This window comes from Zeugodacus cucurbitae, chromosome Y, assembly GCF_028554725.1.
Source record: "Zeugodacus cucurbitae isolate PBARC_wt_2022May chromosome Y, idZeuCucr1.2, whole genome shotgun sequence".
Taxonomy (NCBI): domain Eukaryota; kingdom Metazoa; phylum Arthropoda; class Insecta; order Diptera; family Tephritidae; genus Zeugodacus; species Zeugodacus cucurbitae.
In genome coordinates this window covers 3,656,224-3,670,565 of record NC_071673.1, presented here as the reverse complement: position 1 = coordinate 3,670,565, position 14,342 = coordinate 3,656,224, and the positions used below count along the sequence as shown (strand labels likewise).

General features: G+C 38.0%; 1 protein-coding gene across 1 annotated transcript; it reads left to right on the top strand.

The window, feature by feature from the left end:
• The first annotated feature begins 10,201 nt into the window (after window positions 1–10,201).
• Window positions 10,202–12,019, top strand: LOC128923525 (uncharacterized). Its single transcript, XM_054235792.1, has 3 exons — window positions 10,202–10,297; window positions 10,353–10,660; window positions 10,739–12,019. Exons 1-3 carry the CDS (start codon window positions 10,279–10,281, stop codon window positions 11,261–11,263), a joined length of 852 nt encoding a protein of 283 aa, XP_054091767.1. The 5' UTR covers window positions 10,202–10,278; the 3' UTR covers window positions 11,264–12,019.
• Window positions 12,020–14,342: the final 2,323 nt, after the last annotated feature.

Here is a 14,342-nt window from a genome sequence, read left to right as displayed (position 1 = left end):
TCCGATTACGCCCATTTTCGAACTTAACCTTCTTATGGTGCCAAGAAATACGTCTTCCAAGTTTCATCAAGATATCTCAATTTTTACTCAAGTTACAGCTTGCACGGACAGACAGACAGACGGACGGACATACAGACATCCGGATTTGAACTTTTCTCGTCACCCTGATCATTTTGATATATATAACCCTATATCTAACTCGTTTAGTTTTAAGACTTACAACCAATCGTTATGTGGACAAAACTATAATGCTCTCGTAGCAAATTTGTTGCTAGCAACTTTCTTGCGAGAGTATAAATGTTTAATCTCAAAAATATCATTTTGTATCATTATAAAACAGTAATTAATTCATAATTTTGTTAATTCAGTGGCATTTATTCATTACTTTCCAATGTGGGTTATTATATACCAAAATTATGACAAATGAAGGTATACATTGCGTAAATCAAAAATAACTAGAAATTCATTCGTCTTCATTCCCTTCCTCTGCTACACCTGGCTCATCTAAACAATTTCGCTTGTTTCCACCTCGTAAGTTAAAAAAAATGACTGCGAGCCACGAGGAATTACACTCTTTTTGCACAAATTTTGAAGATCATGCAGCTTTCGATTACAAATTGGCAGTTCTTTATTGTATTTGCCAGTAAACGAAAAGTTGAACACCTCTTTGTTTTTCGCGTTCTTCCAATATCAATTACTTTCAAGTCTCCATCCCATTCCTCCTTGTATAATAATTGTTTTCGTTGAATTTTGTTAACTTGGAGTAATTTCACATTAAGCCAATTTACTGAGTCATTTTTTATATTTTTCTTAAAGCAATGAACCTGTTTCTGTTTTGTCCCACGCAGCAGTCTGAGTAGAGAATTCGTCTAACGAGTTCATCATTTTCCATATTGTGGTTCCAATTTCGTCCGATCCTTGTTGACCCTGATTTTCATCACATAGAAAACAGTAACCTTCTCCACTGACAATGTCGTAAAATGTGTTATTATACGTGGCGAACTTTCGACTGTAATACATCGTGCTTACGTTGCTACAAGGAGTCGTTAACACTGACTGGAGGTCCAAAGTAAACACTTTTAAATTACTGTTACTCTTAGCTGATTCCTTGTCAGTTTGCTTGTTAGTTTTTGCCTTTGTCTTATTTAAGATGTGTTCATTATAGGATTTCTGAAATGAGTCTTTGTCCTCAACGTTTTTGTACCCCTCGCAAGTTAAGCAGGTGTCCTTTTTTGGACGGTGGAAAGAATAATTATAATTCATGCAAAAAATCCGGCGATAAACGTTTTCTTTAATGATAGCGTCCGGGTGGAGTTCTTTGAATAAATCGTACATTTTTGATATTGTTAAGTCGGAGGCAAGATAAAGTCGTTGACTTTTTGCTCGAGTGTAATGGCTTTCGACGGCTGGAAATGATTCGATGTGCTGTTTGATAACCGCAACTGTCTCTTCGTCTAATTTTCTCTGATGTTGACCCCTCTTATCAATAAATTCATTTTGGCACATCTTCTTGGCTAACACAGATATTGCGCCGTCTGACAAGTTCAAAGTATTAAAAAAACTTCTTGCATACCTGTTTGTCTTTGAGAGTATAATTAAATGTGTTCGCCCGCCGTGATCCAATTGTCAACGTCCTTTTGCACTTCTCAATTTTCACGCAATTGGTCAGGAACAGTCGCTGCCTCGAATAGTCGCCTAAATTCCAATATTCTGCATTGATCTGAGTGCACGTTCTTCAACTCTTTTGCCACTCTTAGTGACATACGGGTTCTCTTTGTTGCGATGATACTTCCTTTTGTTCTGCACCCATTGATGACTTTCAATCTATTGATCGGAAATATTTCAGAGTTAGTCGTGGCTAGACCCAAACAATATTTCTCAAAAGCTGTTTGCTGTACTCACCTTTCTCTTTCGCGTAAGTATATTTCTACCATTTTCATTCTTGTTATTGATATAAGTATGTCCGGCAATCCCACAGCGAAATCTAACTCATCAGTTTTTGGAGCAATTTCCACAACGACTGGTGGTTTCGTGTCACAGCCTGTTAATATTTACCTTATTCACTTCACTTAAATTATATAAAAGACGATACTCATTCAGATGTTTAAAATTCATATTTTTAATGAACAAACTTTCTCTGCGAAATGAATTTGCAAGCTGAAATTTCAAATGACTACAATATTTCCTTGGTATTCATGTAGTCAAAACAACGTAAAAATCGCATAGGGTACTACTCTTGTAAATTTCTGATAAAACTTTCGAATTTGTATTGAAAATAAAACAGCTTATGTGGAGTATAGAAATGGTCGGAACAAAACTATTTCTCAAACAATAGTGTATATTATTATAAGCTATTTTATGAGTTAAAGTTTTGATAAATTGTATTTATTTCTACAGGCTAAAATGGAGTATAATGCGCGTACACTATTATTCTTTTAACAACCATTTTTTGCAATGACATTTTGACCCACTTTGTGGAAGTAGAATTTGACGAAATTTTGAGCAGACATAGAATCAATGATGGAGATTCTAAATATGCAAATAAAAAATAAAAAAATATTGGCATATGAGCACATACGCTATTGTTATATTGCGGGGACGAATTGTTGTACCGCCTGGTCTGCTGCCAATGGAATGTTCTGCAAATAATTTCAAATAGACGTCCTAATATACATATACATACAAGTTAGCTATGCACCTCGTGGGTTTTCTTTTAAGGAAACAGTTACCACTGATAATACACTGATAATTCTTTGAATGAAAGAGAAGGAAACTTTATTGTCACAAGATTCGATTTCTTTATTAAAAGATTACAAGCGAATTATAAAAAACGACGCGAAAAATCAAGGTTTGACTGATGCGAAAAAGCTTGCGTATGTTATCGACGGCGTATCGAATAGAAAAAAGGGGCGCGATCTCCTCTTGCGATCCCTTTTGTATGAAATTATGTGGCCGGTGTGGTGTCCTCGTGCGTGCTGTTATCGGTTTGATGTATGTGTGTGTATTATTGTATCGGTGTGAAGTATTGATGTGTAGCGCGCTCTTGAGTGTTGTATGATGTGGATGGTAAGTGGTGATGTGTGTTTGCATGTGGAAATGGTGTGTGTCCAGGGTGATTAGAGCCTCTCAGGTGTTGGTGTTGGTATGCTTGAGACTCATTTAGCCATCCCGGCCCCCCTAGGCGAATATTCAGCCTAGCAATCGCTGGAGTTACTGTAACGTAGCAACTACGGTGCTGAGGCCGCTTTGGCCTCAGGGAAGGTGACCTAGCTGGGTAACGTCGGGTCTGTGACGTGTTGGGACGGTATCTCCAACCGGGCTCCCCTATATGGGATACTCGGTTTCGCTGCTGCTGTTGCTGCAATCGTACGTTACCCCTCCAGGTACGAGGAGCAGGGTGTCGCCCGGCTTCTTGAAATGAGATTTGAAGCTTTGCTACTGCTGATTCTCATAGGCCAACCATATGAGGAGCGCTTGGAGGTATAAACTGGCAATCGATACCTTGGGGAGCGTATTTTTGCACAATATCGGGTGAGATTTGTTGCATGAAATCCACAAATTGTCTTTCTGTCGCTCTTTGAGCTCAAATGCCGCGAGAAAAGCGTCCGTCGTCAGATTAGTCACAGCTCAAGGTGAACTGCTTTTGTCGTGAAACAGACAAAGACTTTCATGCACGTGGGTGATCGTAGCATGGACGCCTTTATCTGAAAAGGCCGAGCAAAATCCACACCGGTAATGAGATTTGAAGCTTTGCTACTGCTGATTCTCATAGGCCAACCATATGAGGAGCGCTTGGAGGTATAAACTGCCAATCAATACCTTGGGGAGCGTATTTTTGCACAATATCGGGTGAGATTTATTTCATGAAATCCACAAATTGCCTTTCTGTCGCTCTTTGAGCTCCGATAAATGTTTTGCCATTTTCGCTCATGATTTTTGAGGGGAAGCCAAGTCGTCCGACGATGCGAGTAAATGCCGCGAGAAAAGCGTCCGTCGTCAGATTAGTACACAACTCAAGGTGGACTGCTTTTGTCGTGAAACAGACAAAGACTTTCAAGCACGTGGGTGATCGTAGCATGGACGCCTTTATCTGAAAAGGCCCAGCAAAATCCACACCGGTAGTAGTGAAAGGCAGAGCGAAATTGCAGCGTTCAGGTGGAAGTGCTGCCATAATCTGCGTTCGCATCTTCTCCTTATGCATAGTGCAAGTCTTGTAGGGGGTATGTAGAATTCTTGGCGAACCATATGTTGCATGAGGCGATGTTCAGCATGCAGCACGAGTATATGAATATATGCGATGAATAAGGTGCAAATGGAGACTTTTCTGGTATAATTATAGGATGGCGTTCATTATAAGTCAGACTTGAATTAGCAAGCCGACCATTCGCGCGAAACATACCTTTCGTATCTAGAAAGGGGTTTAGGACTAAAAGTGAGCTCCTTTTATCAATCGGCTTCGATTCTTTTAGCAAGGATATGTCGCGGCTGAAGTAGCGCGTTTGTGTCGATGTGATAAGAGCGACCTTTTCGTAGGTCTTGGTTCGTCAATGTATCGCATAAGGGATAAGTTAATCCTTTAAGTTTCAATTTGAGGCGCTCTATGAATTTGAGCATATAGGCGACTACTCTGAGTGCCCGGGGGAACGATGAAAACCGTTGAAGGATGTCAGTATCATCCAGTTGCAAGATAAGAGTCGATTTATCGACTTTCTGGGGTTATTATGTTTCGCATGAGCGATTATGGCCAAGAATCGGGAGATTCTGTTAACCATATGGGACCATTCCACCATAGGGTGGTGGTGGCGAGATGCAGAGGTTTGCATCCTGTTGTGCCTAGATCAGCAGGGTTGTCAGCACTGACTACGTGTCGCCAAGTGGCTGATCCCACTAGGTCAAATAATTGAGACGTTCTGTTAGAAATATACGTTTTCCACGCATGTGGTGGTTTTTCTAACCATGCTAGGACTATTTCGGAATCGGACCAAAGATATACTTTGTATCTTGCCATGTTTAAATGGGTCTGCACCATAGATACTAGCTTGGCTAGTAGCAGTGCGCCGCAGAGTTCAAGCCATGGTAGACTTAGCGTTTTTAAAGGAGCAACTTTCGCCTTTGCTACTAGTAGGTGACTTGTTGCTATATCGTTTTGTGTGCGCACATAGATAGTGGCACAATATGCCTTTTCAGAGGCGTCGCAAAAGCCGTGTATCATAATTGGCGAAAGCCATCCTGCGGGGTCGAAAAGTTTTGCCACAGAAGATAAGATTTGTCTCTTTGTTATGGCCGATAATGCGAAAATTGACTCTGTAGCATATGAAAACTGGTCAGATATCGCATTCCATTGGATGCCTAGTGTTTTGGTTGTGCTTTCCTTTTCGAATACAAGGAAATTAGTATCCAACAAATGATCTTTTGGAATATTTTTTAAGATATTTGGGTGATTGGCTGTAATCTTTTTTAACGGAAATCCTGCGGTGTTGAGGGCATTTATTACCTGCGATAAGGACTCGTATACTAATGGAAGACTGTGGCTTTCAGACAGGATATCGTCTACATATGTTTGTGTTTTTAACACTTGTGTTGCCAGAGGGAATTCTGACTTTGTGTCTTCTGCCAGTTCGTGGAGAGTACGAATGGCTAAGTATGGAGCACAGTTTACGCCAATGGTGACTGTTTTTAATTTGAAGTCTCGTAGTGGACTATTGTCAGATTTCCGAAAAATAATACGCTGAAAATCTTGATCATCTTTATGTACGGCTATTTGTCGATACATTTTTTCGACATCCCCATTGAATACGTATTTGAATATACGCCAATTTAGTATGAGGAGCACTAAAACTGGTTGGAGTGTAGGTCCCGTAAAGAAAATATCATTTAGGGAATTCCCCGAGCTAGTGGATCTCGATGCATTAAATACAACTCTAACTTTTGTTGTTTTTTATCAGGCTTTCAGTGGTAGTCGTACGACATACCGAACATTTTCTGATCGAGTGGTTGTGGCTTTGTAAAAGTCTTCACAATACTGATCTTCTGGTGATGTAACCGAAATGGCAGGATCTCTCCTAACTCCCAAAATTTTCTTAATTGGGAATTAAGACATTCGTTGGATATTTCTTCAACTTCAGTTGTCATGGTGGAAACTGTTTCAGTAACTAGTCCACTTAGTATCCAACCGAAGATGGTATTTTGAGCTAGAAGGGTGTTTGAGATTTTCTCAACACCTTCTAGTATAATTGGCGGTATAAGGTCGCTGCCTAGTAGAATGTCTATTTGAGCTGGGGTGTTGCAGTTGGAATCTGCTACCGAACCTTCCTTGTGTTTGTTGACAGGCGTTCTTTGCTGCACAGAGGTGGGTGCGTATCTTCGCTGCAAAAAGATAATGGTCCGAGTCTATATTTGGTCCTCAGAGCGTACGCACGTCTAAAACACTGGATACATGCCTTCCGTCTATCACAACGTGATCGATTTGGTTACCCGATCAGGAGACAGTCAAGTAGCGTGAATGTATTTTCTTGTGCTGGAATCTGGTACTACAGACGACCATATTTCGGGCCCCAGCGAAGTGTATCAGCCTCAGGCCGTTTAGCGATGTTTCGTCATGGAGGCTGAATTTTCCGACTGTTGTGCCAAAAACACCTTCTTTACCCACCCTGGCGTTAAAGTCGCCAAGCACGATCTTGACATCGTGTCGGGGGCAGCACTCTTGTGTGCGTTCTAGGCGCTCATAGAAAGCATCTTTGGTCACATCGTCCTTCTCTTCCGTTGGGGCGTGGGCGCAAATCAGCGATATGTTGAAGAACCTCGCTTTTATGCGGATTGTGGCTAGACGTTCATCCACCGGGGTGAATGCCAGGACTCGGCGACGGAGTCTCTCTCCCACCACAAATACAACACCAAATTTGCGCTCCTTTATATGGCCGCTGTAGTAGATGTCAAGAGGACCAACCTTCCTCCGTCCTTGTCCCGTCCATCGCACTTTTTGGATGGCGGTGATGTCAGCCCTTAGTTGTATGAGGACATCAACCAGCTGGGCAGAGGCACCTTCCCAATTAAGGGTGCGGACATTCCAGGTGCATGCCCTTAAATCATTATCCTTAAAACGTTTGCAGGGGTCGTCATCAAAAGGGGGTGTCTCATCCGAGGCTTTATTTTTCGATTTTTCATTGGTACTTCGTTTTTATGTGGTTTGTTCCAAGCCCTACGCACGGATATTTGTTAGCTATCCAGAGGATACTTGGTCTAAACCCGGAAGTCGTGAGCTGCTTCATAGTGTGGAGAAGAATCGTTTCTGGCCACTCCCAAGTGAATGACAATCAAAAATTTTCCTCACTTACGTGAACTTCTACACATGATCCCATCGAATACGAATTTTATAAAGCAAGAAGTAAAAATTGAAATTGGGGAAGAAGTCAAAAAGAAATTGTAAGACACATTGTCAAGTGATGCTGATTCTATGCTATTCGCTCTTAGTCGATATACATGACTGCGTTCAAGCCGAAGAGGAAGCATTGCAGGGCGAAAGCTCTCAGCCGTCTGGACGCAGCGAAAACAGCGAAAACGAGGATTGTGATGATACATTTTATTGACATTAAAACTAAAGCTGTTAAGTATAGAATTAATGTCGATGGAATTTCTACTTATGATCCCGAACAATATGCCAAAAGATGTCTGAACTTCATGGAATTTAACAGATTTTAATTGAATTAACAACATAAAAAATAATAGTAATATTTGTAAGGTTCACATTGTTGCTTTGTTAAGAATATGTTTGTCACTCTATTGAAAGATTTTAATTGAATTAACAACATAAAAAATAATAGTAATATTTGTAAGGTTCACATTGTTGCTTTGTTAAGAAATTGTTTGTCACTCTTTTGAAATGTGATTTGAATCATAAATTGAGTAAATTGCAAATTTCAATTATCAATAATTTTCAAATTAACCGGCTATACGTTTTCGTCTTTATGCGTAAGAATTTTTCATTATGTTGAAAATTTTACACTAATATAATTTAATGTAAAGGTTAGCCACAGAAACGTTTGGAGGGGTCTGCTGGTATAAAAATAAAGACTAATATCTGAAAATAAAATATTAATTTTTTTAATAAAAAAATGTCACCATAGCTCTGCATCGGTAATGATTTTTATCCAAGAAAAATATATATGAAGCTCCCTAAATAATTATTGGATTTGAACAATACAAATAATTTAAGGAAAAGCTTAGTTCGGGTACAACCGAAATTTTTTTACTCTCACAATTTATTTATTCAAATAGGTAACACAATTAGAACCATATATTCGGCATAAAGTACTAGAATAACGAAAATCATCATGTATAGTTTATGGGACTGGGGAAATTTCTGAACGGATTTCACTCATTTTCACGACCAAAATACACTGTATCCAAGTCGATACGGTTTACCAATATTTTCGGTGAAAAATTTCCCTTAGGCACTCAGTTCTTCATGTTCGATATAAGGGACCTTGAAAAGTTATAGTCCGATCTCGACAATTTTTTCACAAGTGATGTCGCAGTTTTATTTCGCCATTTCAGTGGTTCTTAATATATTTATTATAAAGTGAACGAATCAAATGGAAATCAAACTTGAGTTTTATGGAAAGTATCCGTCCGTGTCATCATGCTGTTATGAAAATAGTTAGGCTGTTCACGATAAGGTGGTTATCGGGTTATGTGATTAAGTAAACAACAACAAAATGCGGTATGACAAAATAACCAACTTTGACCAACCTAGGCCCTTGTTTACAGATTATGTGGTTGTTTGCTTATTTCCAGTTTTAGAAAGTCGTTGGAATTTTACTAAATGGCAGCACAAAAAATGAATAAAACTAAGCGATTCCAATTAAATTTTCTTATTGGAAAATCTGCTATTAACAGCTGTTTTTTGTTTGCAATCGGCAAATTAAAACCGAAATAAAAAGCTTCGAAAAGCATCACAAAGCATAAAAAATCATTAGAATTATCAAAAATCGTCAAAGTAAGTAAGAATTATAAAGTACAAAATATATATAAATTTTTTGTCATTTATTTATACTCCAATTTTAGTGTCTACAGAAAAACAAAAGAATATGCTGCAAATATTATACAAAGAATTTTTTGAACCCTTAAAATTCGGATTAATTAATAAGCACATATGTACCTTCAATAATGTCCATTTCCTTAACTTAACTTATTTTAAATTCGATTATTTTGCTTTTTAAACTTTGTTTAGGCATTTTATAAGTAGGAATTTCATTGAACTAAAATTGTAAACAATGAACAGCTGTTTGTGTAAAAATAAGCAAATAACCATACATAGGATGTTCACGGAGCATAGAGGTTATTTTTAATCTAATAATCACATAATCCGATAACCACCTAACCGTGAACAGCCTAAGTATAAACGCGATAAACAAATACGATAAACGCGGCATTTAATAATTTTCGGAAAAAATAACTCTTATTTATATTTAAAAGAGTTTCAATCACTACAAATCTCAGTTTACACTGAAAAAAAAAAAAAAATATATATATATATAGGTAACATATATATATATATACATTTTCTAAATGAACATAGATTCAAAAGAATCTAAAGCGACTCAATTTTTAAAAATTCCTAAACTGATTTCTGACGATAAGAGTCCAAGTGCACCTGCAGAAGCTACATGTTCTAAGCAGGGTACTACAAAACAAAAAAGGGGGAAAGACATATTATATCGTCCCCTCAATATAACAATAGCGTATGGGCTCATACGCCATTATTTTTTTATTGCATATTTAGAATCTCCATCATTGATTCTATGTCTGGTCAAAATTTCGTCAAATTCTACTTCCACAAAGTGGGTTAAAATGTTATTGGAAAAAATGGTGTATAATTTCATGTTCAAAAATTTCCTTCAATAAGTGTATAAGCTCATATGCGCAATTTTGCTTGAAATTGCCACTGCAAAGTTGTTAAAAGAATAATAGTGTACGCGCATTATACTCCATTTTAGCCTGTAGAAATAAATACAATTTATCAAAACTTTAACTCATAAAATAGCTTATAATAATATACACTATTGTTTGAGAAATAGTTTTATTCCGGCCATTTCTATACTCCACATAAGCTGTTTTATTTTCAATACAAATTCGAAAGTTTTATCAGAAATTTACAAGAGTAGTAGCCTCTGCGATTTTTACGTTGTTTTGACTACATGAATGCCAAGGAAATATTGTAGTCATTTGAAATTTCAGCATGCAAATTCATTTCGCAGAGAAAGTTTGTTCATTAAAAATATGGATTTTAAACATCTGAGTGAGTATCGTCTTTTATATAATTTAAGTGAAGTAAGTAAGGCAAATATTGACAGGCTGTGACACGAAACCACCAGTCATTGTGGAAATTGCTCCAAAGACTGATGAGTTTGATTTCGCTGTGGGATTGCCGGAAATAGAGATACCTCAAACAGATGATGAGAATGTTACAGACTTCTCTGCAGGATCGTCGGACGAGTATGTCCCCGATTCGGATGATGATGCACTGGCTTTGGCAGATGAATTAGATAATTCAGTGATAAAGACAGCAGATGTAGTTTTAGAAGAAATCGCAGACTGTGGTGATACTTATATCAATAACAAGAATGAAAATGGTAGAAATATACTTACGCGAAAGAGAAAGGTGAGTATAGCAAACAGCTTTTGAAAAATATTGATTGGGTCTAGCCACGTCTAACTCTGAAATATTTCCGATCAATAGATTGAAAGTCATCAATGGGTGCAGAATAAAAGGAAGTATCATCGCAACAAAGAGAACCCGTATGTCACTAAGAGTGGCAAAAGAGTTGAAGAACGTGTTCCGAAACCCACTGACAGTAAGTGCCGCCATAATTGCACAGAAAACTTCTCAGAAGAAGAGCGCACAGAGATCAATGCAGAATCTTGGAATTTAGGCGACTATTCGAGGCAGCGACTGTTCCTGACCAATTGCGTGAAAATTGAGAAGTGCAAAAGGACGTTGACAATTGGATCACGGCGGGCGAACACATTTAATTATACTCTCAAAGCCAAACAGGTATGCAAGAAGTTTTTTTTAAATACTTTGAACTTGTCAGACGGCGCAATATCTGTGTTAGCCAAGAAGATGTGCCAAAATGAATTTACTGATAAGAGGGGTCAACATGGCCACCAGAGAAAATTAGACGAAGAGACAGTTGCGCTTATCAAACAGCACATCGAGTCATTTTCAGCCGTCGAAAGCCATTACACTCGAGCAAAAAGTTAACGACTTTATCTTGCCTCCGACTTAACAAAATCAAAAATGTACGATTTATTCAAAGAACTCCAACCGGACGCTATCATTAAATAAAACGTTTATCGCCGGATATTTTGAAGAATTTGAATTTTACTCAATGGCAGCACAAAAAATGAATAAAACTAAGCGATTCCAATTAAATTTTCTTATTGTTTTTTGTTTGCAATCGGCAAATTAAAACCGAAATAAAAAGCTTCGAAAAGCATCACAAAGCATAAAAAATCATTAGAATTATCAAAAATCGTCAAAGTAAGTAAGAATTATAAAGTACAAAATAAATATAAATTTTTTGTCATTTATTTATACTCCAATTTTAGTGTCTACAGAAAAACGAAAGAATATGCTGCAAATATTATACAAAGAATTTTTTGAACCCTTAAAATTCGGATTAATTAATAAGCACATACCTTCAATAATGTCCATTTCCTGAATAGCAGAACTTATTTTAAATTCGATTATTTTGCTTTTTAAACTTTGTTTAGGCATTTTATAAGTAGGAATTTCATTGAACTAAAATTGTAAACAATGAACAGCTGTTTGTGTAAAAATAAGCAAATAACCATACATAGGATGTTCACGGAGCATAGAGGTTATTTTTAATCTAATAATCACATAATCCGATAACCACCTAACCGTGAACAGCCTAAGTATAAACGCGATAAACAAATACGATAAACGCGGCATTTAATAATTTTCGGAAAAAATAACTCTTATTTATATTTAAAAGAGTTTCAATCACTACAAATCTCAGTTTACACTGAAAAAAAAAAAATATATATATATACAAAAATTATGATCTCAGATCATTTAAAACTTTTGAAGTCAATCGCGCCTACTCCCCAATCGAGAGTAGAGCTGGCACAAATAAAGCCCCAAGAAGATAATTTAGACATTTATCTCCAAGTGCCTGCATGCGATACAGAAATATTTCACGGATGTTATGATCTATGGCCGTCCTTCCGGGACATGTTCACAGCCCTTTTTGTAAGCTATCCTAAACTCGCAGATGCACAAAAGTATACCAACTAAGATACAAAACACAAGGGGAAGCAGGCACGATCGTCCAGCAATTCGGTTTAAATGGTGAAAATTTTAAGCTGGCTTGGCAAGCACTAGTCCAAAGATATGAAAATAAAAAAACTATACTACATTACCCTAAAATTAAACAAGAAACCAGCCATGAATTTCAAAAGTTTTACTCGACAGTGACTAATTGCCTATCAGTATTACAAACACAGAATGCTCCCGTAGAATATTGGGACCATATGATAGTAACTATTTGTGCAGAAAAACTCCCTGAGGCTGCGTTACTACGATGGGAACAGTCACTAAACGATAGAAGAGTAATGCCCACATGGGAGCAAATGAAAACATTCCTCGCTGCTCAGTACGAGATAGCCGAGCGAATGGACAACCAAAATATAAATCTATCAAGTCATAAAAATGAGTCAAGTAAAAACTTGCTTAAACCTCAAGCCAGCAAACATATACAATACAATACACGTTAATAAAAGTCACTCCTTCGTGTCAAACCAAGCCATTAAATGACAATCAGTATGTGAAATGTGTAAGGGGGGGGTCATAAAATAAAGTTTTGCCAGAAATTTAAAAAATTAAATATTAGTGAAAGGAACAACTTTGTCAGATCAAAACGACTCTGTACAAACTGCTTGTCCCACACACATAATATAAATAATTGCGAAAGCAAATTCAACTGCGTTTATTGTCAAAAAAGACACCACTCAATGTTGCATTTTAACAAACCTTTTATGCCACCTCAAAATAATACTTACATTAGCACAAAAAGAACCACGGGTTTAGTTGCAACAGCAACTCCCGAAACACAAAACCCCGAAATTGGCCAAGAGGCACCATGTAGATCATAGGCATCAAAGACCCAAGCACTACATAGCGAAATTCAAAGTATGGTATTACTACCTACTGCAGCTTTTCGACGTCGAACCTTCCTTGTGTTTGTTGACGGGCATTCTTTGCTGCACAGCCAAGTATCTTGATGTACTTTCTTATGCTGGAATCTGGTACTACATGTTTTCGGGCCCCAGCGAAGTCGATCAGCCTCAGGCCGTTTGGCGATGTTTCGTCATGGAGGCTGAATTTTCCGACTGTTGTGCCAAAGACACCTTCTTTACCCACCCTGGCGTTAAAATCGCGAAGCACGATTTTGACATCGTGGCGGGGGCAGCGCTCATAGGTACGTTCTAGGCGCTCATAGAAAGCATCTTTGGTCACATCGTCCTTCTCTTCCGTTGGGGCGTGGGCGCAAATCAGCGATATGTTGAAGAACCTCGCTTTGAAGCGGATTGTGGAAAGACGTTACTACCGGGGTGAATGTCAGGACTCGGCGACGGAGTCTCTCTCCCACCACAAATCCAACACCAAATTTGCGCTCCTTTATATGGCCGCTGTACTAGATCTCACAAGAACCCACCTTCGTCCGTCCTTGTCCCGTCCATCGCACTTCTTGGATGGCGGTGATGTCAGCCCTTAGTTGTGTGAGGACATCAAATTAAGGGTCCGGACATACCAGGTGCATGCCCTCAAATCATGATCCTTAGTACGTTTGCAGGGATCGTCATCAAAAGGGGGGTTTCTCCTTCGAGGCTCTGATTGTTTTTTCTCCCAAGTGAATGGCAATCAGAAACTTTCCTCACTTGCCTGAACTTCTACATATGATCCCATCCCCTTCGAAAATAGTTTCTATATTATTATACTTCATGTCCATTCAAAAAGTGCCCACATTGCTTTGATAAACTTGAATTTTTATGTACACTTTCTCATGTCGTGAGCGCACCTAAAAATGCTCACCCAAAAAACTGCTCAAGGCGCCATAAGTTCAAGTTTTACTTTTGCCAGCACTCCCGGAGTGCAACCCCACTATGTTTTTTTTCTATTATTAGTTGAGCAGGTTTTTTGTGTGACAATATATCGCTCATTTACATGAATAGTGTCACAACTCAAGAAAATAGATTTTTCAGGAGAGCAATTTAATTTTAAAATATGGAAAAATGCCATAAGTTAATCGACGATT

Excerpts from the sequence above, each read along its gene's own strand:
- LOC128923525 (XM_054235792.1), top strand. Across the intron at positions 10,661-10,738 it reads TACTTACGCGAAAGAGAAAG|ATTGAAAGTCATCAATGGGT; the intron begins GTGAGTATAGCA and ends TCCGATCAATAG.